Source organism: Argopecten irradians, chromosome 3, assembly GCF_041381155.1.
Source record: "Argopecten irradians isolate NY chromosome 3, Ai_NY, whole genome shotgun sequence".
NCBI lineage: Eukaryota > Metazoa > Mollusca > Bivalvia > Pectinida > Pectinidae > Argopecten > Argopecten irradians.
The window spans coordinates 70,412,076-70,435,016 of record NC_091136.1 but is presented as its reverse complement, the minus strand read 5'-3'; the positions used below and the strand labels follow the sequence as shown (position 1 = coordinate 70,435,016).

The 22,941-nt window shown below is 38.4% G+C and overlaps 1 protein-coding gene across 3 annotated transcripts in view; it reads right to left on the bottom strand.

The window, feature by feature from the left end:
• LOC138319446 (synaptotagmin-14-like) overlaps window positions 1-22,941 on the bottom strand; it is a 165,674-nt gene that overhangs the window by 38,203 nt on the left and 104,530 nt on the right. The window contains exon 1 of one of the 3 annotated variants that reach the window (XM_069262601.1): window positions 10,643-11,730. The exons of the other annotated variants lie outside the window; for them this stretch is intronic. Coding sequence (XP_069118702.1) covers window positions 10,643-10,853 — 211 coding nt within the window. The 5' untranslated portion in view covers window positions 10,854-11,730. Of the gene's footprint in view, window positions 1-10,642; window positions 11,731-22,941 lie in introns of those variants that run through there. 3 annotated transcript variants of the gene reach the window in all.

Sequence of the window (22,941 nt, the reverse complement as noted above, 5' to 3'; positions counted from 1 at the left end):
ACCATCAACATCACCAACCATCAACACCATCAACCATCCACACTACCAACCATCCACACCACCAGCCATCAACACCACCAACCATCCACACCACTAACCACCAACACCACCAACCATCCACATCACCAACCATCAACACCACCAACCATCAACACCACCAACCATCCACACCACCAACCATCCACACCACCAACCATCCATCAACCATCCATACCACCAACCATCCATACCACCAACCATCCACACTACCAACCATCAACACCATCAACCATCCACACCACCAACCATCCACACCACCAGCCATCCACACCACCAGCCATCAACACCACCAACAATCCACACTACCAACCACCAACACCACCAACCATCAACACCACCAACCATCCACACTACCAACCATCAACATCACCAACCATCAACACCATCAACCATCCACACTACCAACCATCCACACCACCACCAGCCATCAACACCACCAAGCATCCACACCACTAACCACCAACACCACCAACCATCCACATCACCAACCATCAACACCACCAACCATCAACACCACCAACCATCCACACTACCAACCATCCACACCACCAACCATCCACACCACCACCCATCCACACCATCAACCATCCACACTACCAACCATCAACACCACCAACCATCAACACCACCAACCATCCACACCATCAACCATCAACACCACCAACCATCCACACCACTAACCACCACACCACCAACACCACCAACCATCCACATCACCAACCATCAACACCACCAACCATCAACACCACCACCAACCATCCACACCATCAACCATCCACACCACCAACCATCCATACCACCAACCATCCATACCACCAACCATCCACACTACCAACCATCAACACCATCAACCATCCACACCACCAACCATCCACACCACCAGCCATCCACACCACCAGCCATCAACACCACCAACAATCCACACTACCAACCACCAACACCACCAACCATCAACACCACCAACCATCCACACCACCAACCACCAACACCACCAACCATCCACATCACCAACCATCAACACCACCAACCATCAACACCATCAACCATCCACACTACCAACCATCCACACTACCAACCATCAACACCACCAACCATCCACACACTACCAACCATCCACACCACCAGCCATCAACACCACAAGCCACCAACACCACCAACCATCCACATCACCAACCATCAACACCACCAACCATCAACACCACCAACCATCCACACTACCAACCATCCATATTACCAACCATCCACACCACCAACCATCCATACTACCAACCATCCACACCATCAACCATCAACACCAGCAACCATCCACACCACCAACCATCCACACCATCAATCATCCATACCACCAACAATCTACACCCTCCAGCCATCAACACCACCAGCCATCCACACACCACCAACCATCCACACCACCAGCCATCCACACATAACTAACCATCAACACCATCAACCATCCACACAACCAACCATCAACACCATCAACCATCCACACTACCAACCATCCACACCATCAACCATCCAACACCACCAACCATCCACACACCATCACCATCAACAACACCTCCAGCCATCAACACCATCAACCATCCACACCATCAACCATCAACACCCCAACCATCCACACCACCAACCATCCACACCATCAATCATCCACAACACCAACCATCCACACCTCCAGCCATCAACACCATCAACCATCCACACCACCAACCATCCACACCATCAATCATCCACAACACCAACCATCCACACCTCCAGCCATCAACACCACCAACCATCCATACCACCAACAATCAACACCACCAACCATCCATACCATCAACCATCCACACTACCAACCATCCACACCATCAACCATCCACACAACCAACCATCAACACCATCAACCATCCACACTACCAACCATCCACACCACCAACCATCCACACCACCAACCATCCACACCACCAACCATCCACACAACCAACCATCAACACCATCAACCATCCACACAACCAACCATCAACACCATCAACCATCAACACCACCAACCATCCACACCATCAACCATTAACACCATCAACCATCAACACCACCAACCATCCACACCATCAACACTACCAACCATCATCACTACCAACCATCATCACTACCAACCATCCACACAACCAACCATCAACACCATCAACCATCCACACCACCAACCATCCACACCACCAACCATCCACACCACCAGCCATCCACACAACCAACCATCAACACCATCAACCATCCACACAACCAACCATCAACACCATCAACCATCAACATCACCAACCATCCACACCATCAACCATTAACACCATCAACCATCAACACCACCAACCATCCACACCATCAACACTACCAACCATCATCACTACCAACCATCCACACAACCAACCATCAATACCATCAACCATCCACACCACCAACCATCCACACCATCAACCATCAACACCATCAACCATCAACACCACCAACCATCAACACCACCAACCATCCACACCATCAACCATCAACACCATCAACCATCAACACCACCAACCATCAACACCACCAACCATCCACACCACCAACCATCCACACCACCAACCATCCATACCACCAACCATCAACACCACCAGCAATCAATACCACCAACCATCCACACTACCAACCATTCACACCATCAACCATCAACACCACCAACCATACACACCATCAACCATCCACACAACCAACCATCAACACCACCAACTATCAACACCACCAACCATCTACCTAACAGTGATTAGCAAATGACTGTCATGCTGGGTTTTCATGATTAAAACTGGAGAGCTGGAGTTCTGTCATACCTGTCCATAATTTCTCACTATAGTCCCCGTGGGACTGAAGATTTACAGATGTACCAGGCTAGTAATATACTACCAAGTGGGATGAATGATGTATGAAAGGCAATAAAAGGATCTCAAGCAACAAATTACTTTCAACTAGTAACAGAGCTAGTAACTAGAATCTCATCTGACTTCACAGTTATGTGATGAGGAAGCTAGGCCAGATATACCTCAGCCCATAGTCATGTGATCAGATATACCTCAGCCCATAGTCATGTGATCAGATATACCTCAGCCCAGAGCCATGTGATCAGATGTACTTCAGCCCATAGTCATGTGATCAGATGTACTTCAGCCCATAGTCATGTGATCAGATGTACTTCAGCCATAGTCATGTGATCAGATGTACCTCAGCCCATAGTCATGTAATCAGATGTACTTCAGCCCATAGTCATGTGATCAGATGTACTTCAGCCCATATTCATGTGATCAGATGTACTTCAGCCCATAGTCATGTGATCAGATGTACCTCAGCCCGTAGTCATGTAATCAGATGTACTTCAGCCCATAGTCATGTGATCAGATGTACTTCAGCCCATAGTCATGTGATCAGATGTACTTCAGCCCATAGTCATGTGATCAGATGTACTTCAGCCCATAGTCATGTGATCAGATGTACTTCAGCCCATAGTCATGTGATCAGATGTACTTCAGCCCATAGTCATGTGATCAGATGTACCTCAGCCCATAGTCATGTGATCAGATGTACCTCAGCCCATAGTCATGTGATCAGATGTACTTCAGCCCATAGTCATGTGATCAGATGTACTTCAGCCCAAAGTCATGTGATCAGATGTACTTCAGCCCATAGTCATGTGATCAGATGTACTTCAGCCCATAGTCATGTGATCAGATGTACCTCAGCCCATAGTCATGTGATCAGATGTACTTCAGCCCATAGTCATGTGATCAGATGTACTTCAGCCCATAGTCATGTGATCAGATGTACTTCAGCCCATAGTCATGTGATCAGATGTACTTCAGCCCATAGTCATGTGATCAGATGTATCTCAGCCCATAGTCATGTGATCAGATATACCTCAGCCCATAGTCATGTGATCAGATGTACTTCAGCCCATAGTCATGTGATCAGATGTATCTCAGCCCATAGTCATGTGATCAGATGTATCTCAGCCCATAGTCATGTGATCAGATGTACTTCAGCCCATAGTCATGTGATCAGATGTACTTCAGCCCATAGTCATGTGATCAGATGTACTTCAGCCCATAGTCATGTGATCAGATGTACTTCAGCCCATAGTCATGTGATCAGATGTACCTCAGCCCATAGTCATGTGATCAGATGTACCTCAGCCCATAGTCATGTGATCAGATGTATCTCAGCCCACAGTCATGTGATCAGATGTACTTCAGCCCATAGTCATGTGATCAGATGTACTTCAGCCCATAGTCATGTGATCAGATGTACCTCAGCCCATAGTCATGTGATCAGATGTATCTCAGCCCATAGTCATGTGATCAGATGTACTTCAGCCCATAGTCATGTGATCAGATGTACTTCAGCCCATAGTCATGTGATCAGATGTACCTCAGCCCATAGTCATGTGATCAGATGTACTTCAGCCCATAGTCATGTGATCAGATGTACTTCAGCCCATAGTCATGTGATCAGATGTACTTCAGCCCATAGTCATGTGATCAGATGTACTTCAGCCCATAGTCATGTGATCAGATGTACTTCAGCCCATAGTCATGTGATCAGATGTACCTCAGCCCATAGTCATGTGATCAGATGTACTTCAGCCCCATAGTCATGTAATCAGATGTACTTCAGCCCATAGTCATGTAATCAGATGTACTTCAGCCCATAGTCATGTGATCAGATGTACTTCAGCCCATAGTCATGTGATCAGATGTACCTCAGCCCATAGTCATGTGATCAGATGTACTTCAGCCCATAGTCATGTGATCAGATGTACCTCAGCCCATAGTCATGTGATCAGATGTACTTCAGCCCATAGTCATGTGATCAGATGTACCTCAGCCCATAGTCATGTGATCAGATGTACTTCAGCCCATAGTCATGTGATCAGATGTACTTCAGCCCATAGTCATGTGATCAGATGTACTTCAGCCCATAGTCATGTGATCAGATGTACTTCAGCCCATAGTCATGTGATCAGATGTACCTCAGCCCATAGTCATGTGATCAGATGTACTTCAGCCCATAGTCATGTGATCAGATGTACTTCAGCCCATAGTCATGTGATCAGATGTACTTCAGCCCATAGTCATGTGATCAGATGTACTTCAGCCCATAGTCATGTGATCAGATGTACCTCAGCCCATAGTCATGTGATCAGATGTACTTCAGCCCATAGTCATGTGATCAGATGTACCTCAGCCCATAGTCATGTGATCAGATGTACTTCAGCCCATAGTCATGTGATCAGATGTACCTCAGCCCATAGTCATGTGATCAGATGTACTTCAGCCCATAGTCATGTGATCAGATGTACTTCAGCCCATAGTCATGTGATCAGATGTACTTCAGCCCATAGTCATGTGATCAGATGTACTTCAGCCCATAGTCATGTGATCAGATGTACCTCAGCCCATAGTCATGTGATCAGATGTACTTCAGCCCATAGTCATGTGATCAGATGTACCTCAGCCCATAGTCATGTGATCAGATGTACCTCAGCCCACAGTCATGTGATCAGATACCAGCCCATAGTCATGTGATCAGATTACTCAGCCCATAGTCATGTGATCAGATAGCCCATAGTCATGTGATCAGATATACTTCAGCCCATAGTCATGTGATCAGATGTACCTCAGCCCATAGTCATGTGATCAGATATACTTCAGCCCATAGTCACAGATGAAATCATCAATAGTATCATCTTATTGATGTCAACTACAGAGCTCACTGGCCCATATAAAACCAGTTGTAGGTGCCAGTAGTCTCATACCAGAAGTAATTCTCTGTTTGATCAATGAGACTGGTAGTCATTTGTTACATGGCAAGTCATGTGACAAATCAACACAGATACAAGATCTTTATATTGATTCTAAAACAGAAAGAAAAAAAACGTTCACGACATATTGTTTACTTTCATTCCATACTATCAAAAATGTTATATTGTTTACAATTTTATCTGCTCATGTGTATAGTGTTATTTACCTGTTTGTCTGTTGTGTACACACCTATATCCACATACCGCTGTAATAGTTTTACTGTACACACCTGTATCCATATACCACTGTAATAGTTTTACTGTACACACCTATATCCACATACCACTGTAATAGTTTTACTGTACACACCTGTATCCATATACCACTGTAATAGTTTTACTGTACACACCTGTATCCACATACCACTGTAATAGTTTTACTGTACACACCTATATCCACATACCACTGTAATAGTTTTACTGTACACACCTTTATCCACATACCACTGTAATAGTTTTACTGTACACACCTATATACATACCACTGTAATAGTTTTACTGTACACACCTATATCCACATACCACTGTAATAGTTTTACTGTACACACCTATATCCACATACCACTGTAATAGTTTTACTGTACACACCTATATCCACATACCACTGTAATTGTTTTACTGTACACACCTGTATCCACATACCAGTGTAATAAATTTACTGTACACACCTGTATCCACATACCACTGTAATAGTTTACTGTACACACCTGTATCCACATTCCACTGTTATAGTTTTACTGTACACACCTGTATCCACATACCACGGTAATAGTTTTACTGTACACACCTATATACACATACCACAGTAATAGTTTTACTGTACACATCTATATCCACATACCACGGTAATAGTTTACTGTACACAACTATATCCACATACCACTGTAATAGTTTACTGTACACACCTATATCCACATACCACTGTAATAGTTTTACTGTACACACCTGTATCCACATACCACGGTAATAGTTTACTGTACACAACTATATCCACATACCACTGTAATAGTTTACTGTACACACCTATATCCACATACCACTGTAATAGTTTTACTATACACACCTGTATCAACATTCCACTGTAATAGTTTACTGTACACACCTATATCCACATACCACTGTAATAGTTTTACTGTACACACCTGTATCCACATACCACTGTAATAGTTTACTGTACACACCTATATCCACATACCACTGTAATAGTTTTACTGTACACACCTGTATCCACATTCCACAGTAATAGTTTTACTGTACACACCTATATCCACATACCGCTGTAATAGTTTTACTGTACACACCTGTATCCACATACCACAGTAATATTTTACTGTACACACCTATATCCACATACCACTGTAACAGTTTACTGTACACACCTATATCCACATATACCACTGTAATAGTTTTACTGTACACACCTATATACACATACCACTGTAACAGTTTTATTTTATACACAACAATCCTCATACCGCTGTAATATTTTTATCATTTTTAAAAATATTTGAAGTACTGACAGACATTTTGTTTTAATGTATGCTATGCAATAATAATAATAAAGTTTTTAACACAATTAGAATAGTTCTATAGGAGGATCGTGTATAGCTGAGCTTGTCATCTGAGAAGACCTGGAATTATTTTACAATAGAATAGTTCATCGTCAGTAGCCTACTAATATGTCTGCTAGGAACATATAACAAACTGTCACCACTTTATGATAGGAAAGGTAATATTCCTGATATATCCTATATATCCACTCTATTCATGCTATATTTGTTTTTATATATACTAAAGGAAATATTCCTGATATATCTTATATATCCACTCTATTCATGCTATATTTGTTTGTATATACACTAAAGGTAATATTCCTGATATATCCTATATCTCCACTCTATTCATGCTATATTTGTTTTTATATATACTAAAGGAAATATTCCTGATATATCCTATATCTCCACTCTATTCATGCTATATTTGTTTGTATATACACTAAAGGAAATATTCCTGATATATCATATATATCTCCACTCTATTCATGCTATATTTGTTTTTATATATACACTAAAGGAAAATATTCCTGATATATCTATATCTCCACTCTATTCATGCTATATTTGTTTGTATAAACACTGATATATCCTATATCTCCACTCTATTCATGCTATATTTGTTTGTATATATACTAAAGGAAATATTCCTGATATTGTGATCTGATATATCTCCACTCTATTCATGCTATATTGTTGTATATAAGATATTCCTGATATATCATATATCTCCACTCTATTCATGCTATATTTGTTTGTATATATACTAAAGGAAATATTCCTGATATATCTTATATCTCCACTCTATTCATGCTATATTTGTTTGTATAAACACTGATATATCTTATATCTCCACTCTATTCATGCTATATTTGTTTGTATATACACTAAAGGAAATATTCCTGATATATCATATATCTCCACTCTATTCATGCTATATTTGTTTGTATATACACTAAAGGAAATATTCCTGATATATCATATATCTCCACTCTATTCATGCTATATTTGTTTGTATATATACTAAAGGAAATATTCCTGATATATCCTATATCTCCACTCTATTCATGCTATATTTGTTTGTATAAACACTGATATATCTTATATCTCCACTCTATTCATGCTATATTTGTTTGTATATATACTAAAGGAAATATTCCTGATATATCTTATATCTCCACTCTATTCATGCTATATTTGTTTGTATAAACACTGATATATCTTATATCTCCACTCTATTCATGCTATATTTGTTTGTATAAACACTGATATATCCTATATCTCCACTCTATTCATGCTATATTTGTTTGTATAAACACTGATATATCCTATATATCCACTCTATTCATGCTATATTTGTTTGTATATATACTAAAGGAAATATTCCTGATATATCTTATATCTCCACTCTATTCATGCTATATTTGTTTGTATAAACACTGATATATCCTATATCTCCACTCTATTCATGCTATATTTGTTTGTATATATACTAAAGGAAATATTCCTGATATATCTTATATCTCCACTCTATTCATGCTATATTTGTTTGTATAAACACTGATATATCTTATATCTCCACTCTATTCATGCTATATTTGTTTGTATATACACTAAAGGAAATATTCCTGATATATCCTATATCTCCACTCTATTCATGCTATATTTGTTTGTATAAACACTGATATATCCTATATCTCCACTCTATTCATGCTATATTTGTTTTTATTACATAATTTGTTTACACAAATCTATATATGAAGAAATATAATATTTTCAACTATTACACCGACCGTTCAATAAAACCTTGTTATATTGCACGGTTGGAAGTTATAATGCACGCTTCCATGGAAACGTTATATTGCACGGTTCGAGATGTTATATTGCACGGCTTTAGGAACACCTCGCTGTTGTTGTCTAGTTTTGTAGAAAACTTCCGAGGAATTGCGAGTAAAAGTGAGTTACGTTATTATGACGTCACAAAGGTTCACGCTCAATTTCGCGTTGGATTTATAGATCTCGAATCAACCACGTCATGTAGACGTTTACTGTACCGAGTAAAGGACGTACATGATGAATGTATTAGATCAAAAGGCTGCAAGCAGGTCTAATAATGTGAAAACAGACAATAAGACATCCAAACTGGAGTTACAACGTGACGTACGTGGGCTATATGTCAATCTTCAATACGATATTAAGGTGTTTTTTCGTACGGTAAGGTGTTGATGATTTTGTTAAGTGATTGTTGTATTCGTTTTATAAAAAAATATTCAACTGAAAAACTGGTGATTATGTAATAAAACAAATATTTCATGGGTTACTGTGCTCTAGTTCATAATATTTACCCCTTGGTGATGGTAATAAACAAATGTTATATTGCACTCGGACTTTGGCCTCGTGCAATATAACATTTGTTGATTACCATCACCTCGGGTTAAATATTATGAACTAGAGCACAGTAACCCATGAAATATTTGTATAGTATAAACACTGATATATCTTATATCTCCACTCTATTCATGCTATATTTGTTTGTATATATACTAAAGGTAATATTCCTGATATATCCTATATCTCCACTCTATTCATGCTATATTTGTTTGTATATACACTAAAGGAAATATTCCTGATATATCCTATATCTCCACTCTATTCATGCTATATTTGTTTGTATAAACACTGATATATCTTATATCTCCACTCTATTCATGCTATATTTGTTTGTATATATACTAAAGGAAATATTCCTGATATATCATATATCTCCACTCTATTCATGCTATATTTGTTTGTATATATACTAAAGGAAATATTCCTGATATATCATATATCTCCACTCTATTCATGCTATATTTGTTTGTATATACACTAAAGGAAATATTCCTGATATATCATATATCTCCACTCTATTCATGCTATATTTGTTTGTATATATACTAAAGGTAATATTCCTGATATATCCTATATCTCCACTCTATTCATGCTATATTTGTTTGTATAAACACTGATATATCCTATATCTCCACTCTATTCATGCTATATTTGTTTGTATAAACACTAAGTACATAACCAATAGTCCCGTAATATAAGCATTCATCTCCTCAGTCTACATGTTTAAGATCTATTTGACCTCACCAATGACCTCCTAAATACCTCAGAACTGGCGTGTAAGCATAATAGGTAGACAATATTTTACCTTCACTTTCAACTTTTCCAGAAATTGTGCTACTTGAACCCGATTTCTCCTTTTTCTTTGCTGAATCTTTCTTTTTAAACCCATTGAGCTCCTTAGGGTTACACTTAGTGGTCTCTGTGGGGCTGTCCAAACTCTCATCACGAGGCAGACATCCACAGCAGCACAAAGATTTCCGAGTGATGTCCAAGTCCATAAGCTTGTGACTGAACATGATGGTGATATGTGGCCATGTGAGTATATTAGACACTGCTGAGAAGATGCTATACCAGTCATTGAGGCTGGATGTCACATATCAGACACTGCTGAGAAGATGCTATACCATTCATTGGGGCTGGATGTCACATATCAGACACTGCTGAGAAGATGCTATACCAGTCATTGGGGCTGGATGTCACATATCAGACACTGCTGAGAAGATGCTATACCAGTCATTGGGGCTGGATGTCACATATCAGACACTGCTGAGAAGATGCTATACCATTCATTGGGGCTGGATGTCACAGACCATCACATCCTTGGTGTGTAGTAAGGGGCACTATGTCGTTTCTTCAGGGGCCATCACTCCCCTTTATTCTGTCATCAGGGGCTGTCACATCCCCTATAACCCATGGTACAGATTCTCTCTAATCCAATATACAGGAACTCATTCTCAGTAACCTCAGAGATATGTAAACATATGTGTGCAACTCTCACACAAAATCCCACGTAGCTCCAGGAGCACAAAATCCCACGTAGCTCCAGGAATTCAGTCACACATAGCTTAGTTAATATCAGGAAGCCTAGTCAGCCCAGCAGGACTGTCATCAGTAGCAGGCAGTCTGTCAAAGCCAGCCAACTCTCAGTGAAGCTGCTTCTCACACAGTAGCTAAGATTGTTCCCGGAGGACGTAAGGACTATCACTGTACATTAACCATTACAAAGCATGACCAAGTCTACAGACTGCTATCACAACACTGACCTCACTCTCTGTGTACAACACATTGCTCCACTGAACACACTTTGTCTAAGGAAACTGTCTCAAGGGAGCTAACTCCCTTTCATGTTAGGACCTTTCCTTAACATGTGAGAATGACATTAATATTTCAGTATCTCCTGGTTATGGTCATGTGTAAGTTTGTAACAGATCCATCAAACACTGTGTCGGTGTATCAATGTCGCTAAATAACACGCTGCATGTTAGTAAAAACAGTTATATGGATAAATTAGTGAGATCAGGATCGGAGCTGTCAGCCAATATTGATGCCATTCATGAGCTGACAACTAGCACACATGTGTCTAGGTATCAAAGTGTAAATTCATCAAGCTAACAACTGGCACACATGTGTCTAGGTATCAAAGTGTAAAGTCATCAAGCTAACAACTAACACATATGTGTCTAGGTATCAAAGTGTAAAGTCATCAAGCTAACAACTAACACACATGTGTCTAGGTATCAAAGTGTAAAGTCATCAAGCAAACAACTAACACACATGTGTCTAGGTATCAAAGTGTAAAGTCATCAAGCTAACAACTAACACACATGTGTCTAGGTATCAAAGTGTAAAGTCATCAAGCTAACAACTAACACACATGTGTCTAGGTATCAAAGTGTAAAGTCATCAAGCTAACAACTAACACACATGTGTCTGGGTATCAAAGTGTAAATTCATCAAGCTAACAACTACCACACATGTGTCTAGGTATTAAAGTGTAAAATCAACTACCACACATGTGTCTAGGTATCAAAGTGTAAAATCATCACGCTAACAACTACCACATATGTGTCTAGGTATCAAAGTGTAAAGTCATCAAGCTAACAACTGGCACATGTGTCTAGGTATCAAAGTGTAAAGTCATCAAGCTAACAACTACCACACATGTGTCTAGGTATCAAAGTGTAAAGTCATCAAGCTAACAACTAACACACATGTGTCTAGGTATCAAAGTGTAAATTCATCAAGCTAACAACTAACACACATGTGTCTAGGTATCAAAGTGTAAAGTCATCAAGCTAACAACTAACACACATGTGTCTGGGTATCAAAGTGTAAAGTCATCAAGCTAACAACTAACACACATGTGTCTGGGTATCAAAGTGTAAAGTCATCAAGCTAACAACTGGCACATGTGTCTAGGTATCAAAGTGTAAAGTCATCAAGCTAACAACTGGCACATGTGTCTAGGTATCAAAGTGTAAAGTCATCAAGCTGACAACTAACACACATGTGTCTAGGTATCAAAGTGTAAAGTCATCAAGCTAACAACTAACACACATGTGTCTGGGTATCAAAGTGTAAAGTCATCAAGCTAACAACTAACACACATGTGTCTAGGTATCAAAGTGTAAAGTCATCAAGCTAACAACTAACACACATGTGTCCGGGTATCAAAGTGTAAAGTCATCAAGCTAACAACTAACACACATGTGTCTAGGTATCAAAGTGTAAAATCATCAAGCTAACAACTAACACACATGTGTCTAGGTATCAAAGTGTAAAGTCATCACGCTAACAACTAACACACATGTGTCTAGGTATCAAAGTGTAAAGTCATCAAGCTAACAACTAACACACATGTGTCTAGGTATCAAAGTGTAAAGTCATCAAGCTAGCAACTGGCACATATGTGTCTAGGTATCAAAGTGTAAAGTCATCAAGCTAACAACTGGCACACATGTGTCTAGGTATCAAAGTGTAAAGTCATCAAGCTAACAACTAACACACATGTGTCTAGGTATCAAAGTGTAAAATCATCAAGCTAACAACTAACACACATGTGTCTAGGTATCAAAGTGTAAAGTCATCAAGCTAACAACTAACACACATGTGTCTAGGTATCAAAGTGTAAAGTCATCAAGCTAACAACTAACACACATGTGTCTGGGTATCAAAGTGTAAAGTCATCAAGCTAACAACTGGCACATGTGTCTAGGTATCAAAGTGTAAAGTCATCAAGCTAACAACTGGCACATGTGTCTAGGTATCAAAGTGTAAAGTCATCAAGCTGACAACTAACACACATGTGTCTAGGTATCAAAGTGTAAAGTCATCAAGCTAACAACTAACACACATGTGTCCGGGTATCAAAGTGTAAAGTCATCAAGCTAACAACTAACACACATGTGTCTAGGTATCAAAGTGTAAAATCATCAAGCTAACAACTAACACACATGTGTCTAGGTATCAAAGTGTAAAGTCATCAAGCTAACAACTAACACACATGTGTCTAGGTATCAAAGTGTAAAGTCATCAAGCTAACAACTGGCACACATGTGTCTAGGTATCAAAGTGTAAAGTCATCAAGCTAACAACTGGCACACATGTGTCTAGGTATCAAAGTGTAAAGTCATCAAGCTAGCAACTGGCACATATGTGTCTAGGTATCAAAGTGTAAAGTCATCAAGCTAACAACTAACACACATGTGTCTAGGTATCAAAGTGTAAAATCATCAAGCTAACAACTAACACACATGTGTCTAGGTATCAAAGTGTAAAGTCATCAAGCTAACAACTAACACACATGTGTCTGGGTATCAAAGTGTAAAGTCATCAAGCTAACAACTAACACACATGTGTCTAGGTATCAAAGTGTAAAGTCATCAAGCTGACAACTAACACACATGTGTCTAGGTATCAAAGTGTAAAGTCATCAAGCTAACAACTAACACACATGTGTCTGGGTATCAAAGTGTAAAGTCATCAAGCTGACAACTAACACACATGTGTCTAGGTATCAAAGTGTAAAGTCATCAAGTTAACAACTAACACACATGTGTCTAGGTATCAAAGTGTAAAGTCATCAAGCTAACAACTAACACACATGTGTCTGGGTATCAAAGTGTAAAGTCATCAAGCTAACAACTAACACACATGTGTCTAGGTATCAAAGTGTAAAATCATCAAGCTAACAACTAACACACATGTGTCTAGGTATCAAAGTGTAAAGTCATCAAGCTAACAACTAACACACATGTGTCTAGGTATCAAAGTGTAAAATCATCACGCTAACAACTACTACACATGTGTCTAGGTATCAAAGTGTAAAGTCATCAAGCTAACAACTAACACACATGTGTCTAGGTATCAAAGTGTAAAGTCATCAAGCTAACAACTAACACACATGTGTCTAGGTATCAAAGTGTAAAGTCATCAAGCTAGCAACTGGCACATATGTGTCTAGGTATCAAAGTGTAAAGTCATCAAGCTAACAACTGGCACACATGTGTCTAGGTATCAAAGTGTAAAGTCATCAAGCTAACAACTAACACACATGTGTCTAGGTATCAAAGTGTAAAATCATCACGCTAACAACTACCACATATGTGTCTAGGTATCAAAGTGTAAAGTCATCAAGCTAACAACTGGCACATGTGTCTAGGTATCAAAGTGTAAAGTCATCAAGCTAACAACTGGCACATGTGTCTAGGTATCAAAGTGTAAAGTCATCAAGCTAACAACTAACACACATGTGTCTAGGTATCAAAGTGTAAAGTCATCAAGCTAACAACTGGCACACATGTGTCTAGGTATCAAAGTGTAAAGTCATCAAGCTAACAACTAACACACATGTGTCTAGGTATCAAAGTGTAAAGTCATCACGCTAACAACTAACACACATATGTCTAGGAGTCAAGGTCATTCAGAGAAAGTTAAATGGGGGGAGAGACTTTTTAAAAAAGGAAACTTTTGAAGGAGATAGAATAATTAAGCTGTTGAGTGCAATAAAGAGGGAAACATATTACAGAGGTGAAAGGTGAAAACTAACAACTGGGTGGTTATAAAGATTAAAATTTGGTATATTGAGTACATCCCGGATACAATTGGTTTGGTAGTTCTATTCCATTTTTAACCACACCTTATGAACATAAAGCACATCTTTGAACAAAGACAACAATGACCATACAAATTTTCTTCCTATTAAGGCATATTTCGGGCTACAGAATGTATTACCATGGCATTTATACCTGCAATAATCGATAATAACCATTATAAATGAGTCTGGGATAAATAGTTCACACATGATCAAGTTATTGCTAATCACTAATGTTAAACTTTTGGTTGATTTTGGGGCCAAACCATACATCTTTCAACTAAAAACCATCTATTTTTTTCTGAATAACTTGTGTACAGTGAATTGCTATGATGGATTGATAAGCGAATTAGTCCAGACAATCAAACCCACCTACACAACTATTGATTTTGTAGTACCATTGTCAGATAAAACAAACTAATCAAAATAATACCTACTCATCTAATGAAGGAATCTGATACATCTTATAATTAAAGGTAATATTACATTGTAATACATATCTACCATATTTATCCTAATTAGCCATCAGGGCGTTTAAAAAATGTAACAAAGGGGGCACTTATTAGGGATCCAAAAAGTTCAAAGTTTTAGGTAAAAAAATCATCGCATTTGAACTCTTTCCATACTCATGACACATTAATCCGTCACAGTAAACATACATATATATAGGCTGAAGATTCAGGAATCTCCAAATCTCTCATAGACAAGTATAGGCTGGTGGTTCAGGAATCTCTAAATCTCTCATAGACAAGTATATGCTGGTGGTTCAGGAATCTCTAAATCTCTCATAGACAAGTATAGGCTGGTGGTTCAGGAATCTCTAAATCTCTCATAGACAAGTATAGGCTGAAGATTCAGGAATCTCTAAATCTCTCATAGACAAGTATAGGCTGGTGGTTCAGGAATCTCTAAATCTCTCATAGACAAGTATAGGCTGGTGGTTAAGGAATCTCTAAATCTCTCATAGACAAGTATAGGCTGGTGGTTCAGGAATCACTAAATCTCTCAAAAACAAGATTAGGCTAGTGGTTCAGGAATCTCTAAATCTCTCATAGACAAGTATAGGCTGGTGGTTCAGGAATCTCTAAATCTCTAAAAACAAGATTAGGCTAGTGGTTCAGGAATCTCTAAATCTCTCATAGACAAGTATAGGCTAGTGGTTCAGGAATCTCTAAATCTGTCATAGACAAGATTAGGCTGGTGGTTCAGGAATCTCTGAATCTCTCAAAGACAAGATTAGGCTAGTGGTTCAGGAATCTCAAAATCTCTCATAGACAAGTATAGGCTGGTGGTTCAGGAATCTCTAAATCTCTCAAAAACAAGATTAGGCTAGTGGTTCAGGAATCTCTAAATCTCTCATAGACAAGTATAGGCTAGTGGTTCAGGAATCTCTAAATCTCTCATAGGCAAGTATAGGCTGGTGGTTCAGGAATCTCTAAATCACTCATAGACAATTAGTATAGGCTAGTGGTTCAGGAATCTCAAAATCTCTCATAGACAAGTATAGGCTGGTGGTTCAGGAATCTCTAAATCTCTCAAAAACAAGATTAGGCTAGTGGTTCAGGAATCTCTAAATCACACATAGACAATTAGTATAGGCTAGTGGTTCAGGAATCTCCAAATCTGTCATAAACAAGATAAGGCTGATGGTTCAGGAATCTCTAAATCTTTCATAGACAAGATAAGATCTGTTGCAGACAAGTATAAGCTGGTGGTTCAGGAATCTCTAAATCTGTCGCAGACAAGTATAGCTGGTGACAACATATTATGATGCATATGGCTACATATTGACAACGTCTCTTCCTCTAGGCCAATTCATTAAAGTGGGTTTTCACACTTCCATACATAAATACTGTAAAAGACATGTGGAGGTGTCAGAGAGCCCTGAGAGAAATGTTCTGGTAGTCAGCAGGTGCTGTGTCAATGTGACAGTTTGGGAGGCAGAACACTGCATATATAAACCTTTCACAAATCCATTAAGCAGTCAGCATTTGCTGTAACACCACAATAAAAATAACATTCTCTTAAAACAAGACTTTTACCATTATCATGCTACAGATACCAGGGTATTTTATTATCCAGTTTTTCAGGAAAAACAAATAGGTCCTCATATTGAGAATTTGTGTTCTCTTTATTCCGATGATAAAAGCACATATTAAGCATATTTCATTACTTTTTGAAGTGTCAATGTAAAATCGTTCAGTAATACCACAAAACAGGGACGGTTCCAAGTGGCTGATTGATAGCGATCACATGACAAAAGATGAGGTCACATGACAAGGAAAGGTCCCATAACCAATCACATAACCAGCTAAGATCACATGACCAATACATTGATCTTCATCAAATATTAACACCAATAGCAGAGTTGGATGAAAATTATCAATGAACCTTGAGTCCCCAGGGTGTGGTACTATCCCTGTCTAGTTCAAACTTAGTCCTAGCAGCTTAGCTGGACTCGTGCAGAGAAACCTGCAGTGTTATATAACAATCTATTTCCCCTATTGGGCCCCACCCGTCCTGCCCTCGGGGGGCCAGAGTCAAAATTTATACGAGTTCTGTTCCCCTTCCCCCAAGGATGTTTGTGGCCAAATTTGGTTACAATCCATGCAGAACTCTATGACTCGTAGCGATTTAAAGGATTTACCTCTATTACCCCTATTCGGCCCCGCCCCTCCTGCCCCCGGGGGACCAGAGCCAAAATTTATACAAGTTCTGTTCCCCTTCCCCAAAGGATGTTTGTGGCCAAATTTGGTTACATTCCATTCAGAACTCTATGACTAGTAGCGATTTAAAGGATTTACCTCTATTACCCCTATTGGGCCCCGCCCCTCCTGCCCCCGGGGGACCAGAGCCAAAATTTATACAAGTTCTGTTCCCCTTCCCCCAAGGATGTTTGTGGCCAAATTTGGTTACATTCCATTCAGAACTCTATGACTTGTAGCGATTTAAAGGATTTACCTCTATTTCCCCTATTGGGCTCCGCCCCTCCTGCCCCCGGGGGATCAGAGCCAAAATTTATACAAGTTCTGTTCCCCTTCCCCCAAGGATGTTTGTGGCCAAATTCAGTTACATTCCATTCAGAACTCTATGACTAGTAGCGATTTAAAGGATTTACCTCTATTTCCCCTATTGGGCCCAGCCCCTCCTGCCCCCGGGGGACCAGAGTCAAAATTTATACAAGTTCTGTTCCCCTTCCCCCAAGGATGTTTGTGGCCGAATTTGGTTACAATTCATGTAGAACTCTTATTGGGCCCCGCCCATCCTGCCCCCGGGGACCAGAGCCAAAATTTATACAATTTCTGTTCCCCTTCCCCAAAGGATGTTTGTGGCCAAATTTGGTTACATTCCATTCAAAACTTTATGACTAGTAGCGATTTAAAGGATTTACCTCTATTTCCCCTATTGGGCCCCGCCCCTCCTGCCCCCAGGGGAACCAGAGTCAAAATTTATACAAGTTCTGTTCCCCTTCCCCCAAGGATGTTTGTTGTCGAATTTGGTTACAATTCATGTAGAACTCTATGACTAGTAGCGATTTAAAGGATTTACCTCTATTTCCCCTATTGGGCCCCGCCCCTCCTGCCCCCGGGGGATCAGAGCCAAAATTTATACAAGTTCTGTTCCCCTTCCCCCAAGGATGTTTGTGGCCAAATTTGGTTACATTCCATTCAAAACTCTATGACTTGTAGCGATTTAAAGGATTTACCTCTATTTCCCCTATTGGGCTCCGCCCCTCCTGTCCCCGGGGGATCAGAGCCAAAATTTATACAAGTTCTGTTCCCCTTCCCCCAAGGATGTTTGTGGCTAATTTTGGTTACAATCCATGCAGAACTCTAGGACAAGTAGCGATTTAAAGGATTTACCTCTATTTCCCCTATTGGGCCCCGCCCCTCCTGCCCCGGGGGGGGGGGGGGGGGGGGGGGGGCATGAGCCAAAATTTATTCAAGCCAAAATTTATACAAGTTCTGTTTCCCCTCCCCCAAGGATGTTTGTGGCCAAATTTGGTTACAATCCATGCAGAACTCTATGACAAGTAGCGATTTAAAGGAAATGTTGACGGACAGACGGACGGACGGCAGACGCCGCGCCATGACATAAGCTCACCGGCCCTTCGGGCCAGGTGAGATAACAATGTAGTAATCTAGTATTACACAGCTTCTGTACTGTTATATAACAATGTAGTAATCTAGTATTACACAGCTTCTGTACTGTTATATAACAATGTAGTAATCTAGTATTACACAGCTTCTGTACTGTTATATAACAATGTAGTAATCTAGTATTACACAGCTTCTGTACTGTTATATAACAATGTAGTAATCTAGTATTACACAGCTTCTGTACTGTTATATAACAATGTAGTAATCTAGTATTACATAGCTTCTGTACTGTTATATAACAATGTAGTAATCTAGTATTACACAGGTTCCGTAATGTTATATAACAATGTAGTAATCCAGTATTTCACAGGTTCCGTAATGTTATATAACAATGTAGTAATCCAGTATTACACAGCTTCTGTACTGTTATATAACAATGTAGTAATCTAGTATTACACAGCTTCTGTACTGTTATATAACAATGTAGTAATCTAGTATTACACAGCTTCTGTACTGTTATATAACAATGTAGTAATCTAGTATTACACAGCTTCTGTACTGTTATATAACAATGTAGTAATCCAGTATTACACAGCTTCTGTACTGTTATATAACAATGTAGTAATCTAGTATTACACAGGTTCTGTACTGTTATATAACAATGTAGTAATCTAGTATTACACAGCTTCTGTACTGTTATATAACAATGTAGTAATCTAGTATTACACAGCTTCTGTACTGTTATATAACAATGTAGTAATCCAGTATTACACAGCTTCTGTACTGTTATATAACAATGTAGTAATCTAGTATTACACAGCTTCTGTACTGTTATATAACAATGTAGTAATCCAGTATTACACAGCTTCTGTACTGTTATATAACAATGTAGTAATCTAGTATTACACAGCTTCTGTACTGTTATATAACAATGTAGTAATCTAGTATTACACAGCTTCTGTACTGTTATATAACAATGTAGTAATCTAGTATTACACAGCTTCTGTACTGTTATATAACAATGTAGTAATCCAGTATTACACAGCTTCTGTACTGTTATATAACAATGTAGTAATCCAGTATTACACAGCTTCTGTACTGTTATATAACAATGTAGTAATCCAGTATTACACAGCTTCTGTACTGTTATATAACAATGTAGTAATCCAGTATTACACAGCTTCTGTACTGTTATATAACAATGTAGTAATCCAGTATTACACAGCTTCTGTACTGTTATATAACAATGTAGTAATCCAGTATTACACAGCTTCTGTACTGTTATATAACAGTAGTAATCCAGTATTACACAGCTTCTGTACTGTTATATAACAATGTAGTAATCCAGTATTACACAGCTTCTGTACTGTTATATAACAATGTAGTAATCCAGTATTACACAGCTTCTGTACTGTTATATAACAATGTAGTAATCCAGTATTACACAGCTTCTGTACTGTTATATAACAATGTAGTAATCTAGTATTACACAGCTTCTGTACTGTTATATAACAATGTAGTAATCCAGTATTACAACAGCTTCTGTACTGTTATATAACAATGTAGTAATCCAGTATTACACAGCTTCTGTACTGTTATATAAACAATGTAGTAATCCAGTATTACACAGCTTCTGTACTGTTATATAACAATGTAGTAATCCAGTATTACACAGCTTCTGTACTGTTATATAACAATGTAGTAATCTAGTATTACACAGCTTCTGTACTGTTATATAACAATGTAGTAATCCAATCCACAGGCTCTGTACTGTTATTACAATGTAGTAATAGTATTACACAGCTTCTGTACTGTTATATAACAATGTAGTAATCCAGTATTACACAGCTTCTGTACTGTTATATAACAATGTAGTAATCCAGTATTACACAGCTTCTGTACTGTTATATAACAATGTAGTAATCCAGTATTACACAGCTTCTGTACTGTTATATAACAATGTAGTAATCCAGTATTACACAGCTTCTGTACTGTTATATAACAATGTAGTAATCAGTATTACACAGCTTCTGTACTGTTATATAACAATAACACAGCTTCTGTACTGTTATATAACAATGTAGTAATAACAGTATTACACAGCTTCTGTACTGTTATATAACAATGTAGTAATCTAAGTATTACACAGCTTCTGTACTGTTATATAACAATGTAGTTGTGTAATACCAGTATTACACAGTACAGCTTCTGTACTGTTATATAACAATGTAGTAATCTAGTATTACACAGCTTCTGTACTGTTATATAACAATGTAGTAATCTAGTATTACACAGCTTCTGTACTGTTATATAACAATGTAGTAATCCAGTATTACACAGCTTCTTGTACTGTTATATAACAATGTAGTAATCCAGTATTACACAGCTTCTGTACTGTTATATAACAATGTAGTAATCCAGTATTACACAGCTTCTGTACTGTTATATAACAATGTAGTAATCCAGTATTACACAGCTTCTGTACTGTTATATAACAATGTAGTAATCCAGTATTACACAGCTTCTGTACTGTTATATAACAATGTAGTAATCTAGTATTACAACAGCTTCTGTACTGTTATATAACAATGTAGTAATCCAGTATTACACAGCTTCTGTACTGTTATATAACAATGTAGTAATCCAGTATTACACAGCTTCTGTACTGTTATATAACAATGTAGTAATCTAGTATTACACAGCTTCTGTACTGTTATATAACAATGTAGTAATCCAGTATTACACAGCTTCTGTACTGTTATATAACAATGTTAGTAAATCCAGTATTACACAGCTTCTGTACTGTTATATAACTATTGTAGTAATCTTATTACACAGCTTCTGTACTGTTATATAACAATGTAGTAATCTAGTATTACACAGCTTCTGTACTGTTATATAACAATGAAGTAATCTAGTATGCTACACAGCTTCTGTACTGTTATATAGCTATACAGTATATACATGCAATGTAATCTTCTGTACTGTATATAGCTATACAGTATACACTGCTGTAATTCTGTGACTGTTATATAGCTATACAGTATACACTGCTGTAATCATCTGTGAATGTATATAGCTATACAGCATACACGTGCTGTAATCATTCTGTACTGTTATATAGCTATACAGTATACACTGCTGTAATCATCTGTACATGTTATATAGCAATAAAGTATACACTGTTGTAATATTCTGTACTGTTATATAACTATACAGTAAACAATGTTGTAATATTCTGTACTGTTATATATAGCTATACAGTATACACACTGCTGTAATCTCCTGTAACTGTTATATAGCTATACAGTATATACTGCTGTAATCTTCTGTACTGTTATATAAAACTGATACAGTATACACTGCTGTAATCTTCTGTACTGTTATATAACTATACAGTAATACACTGCT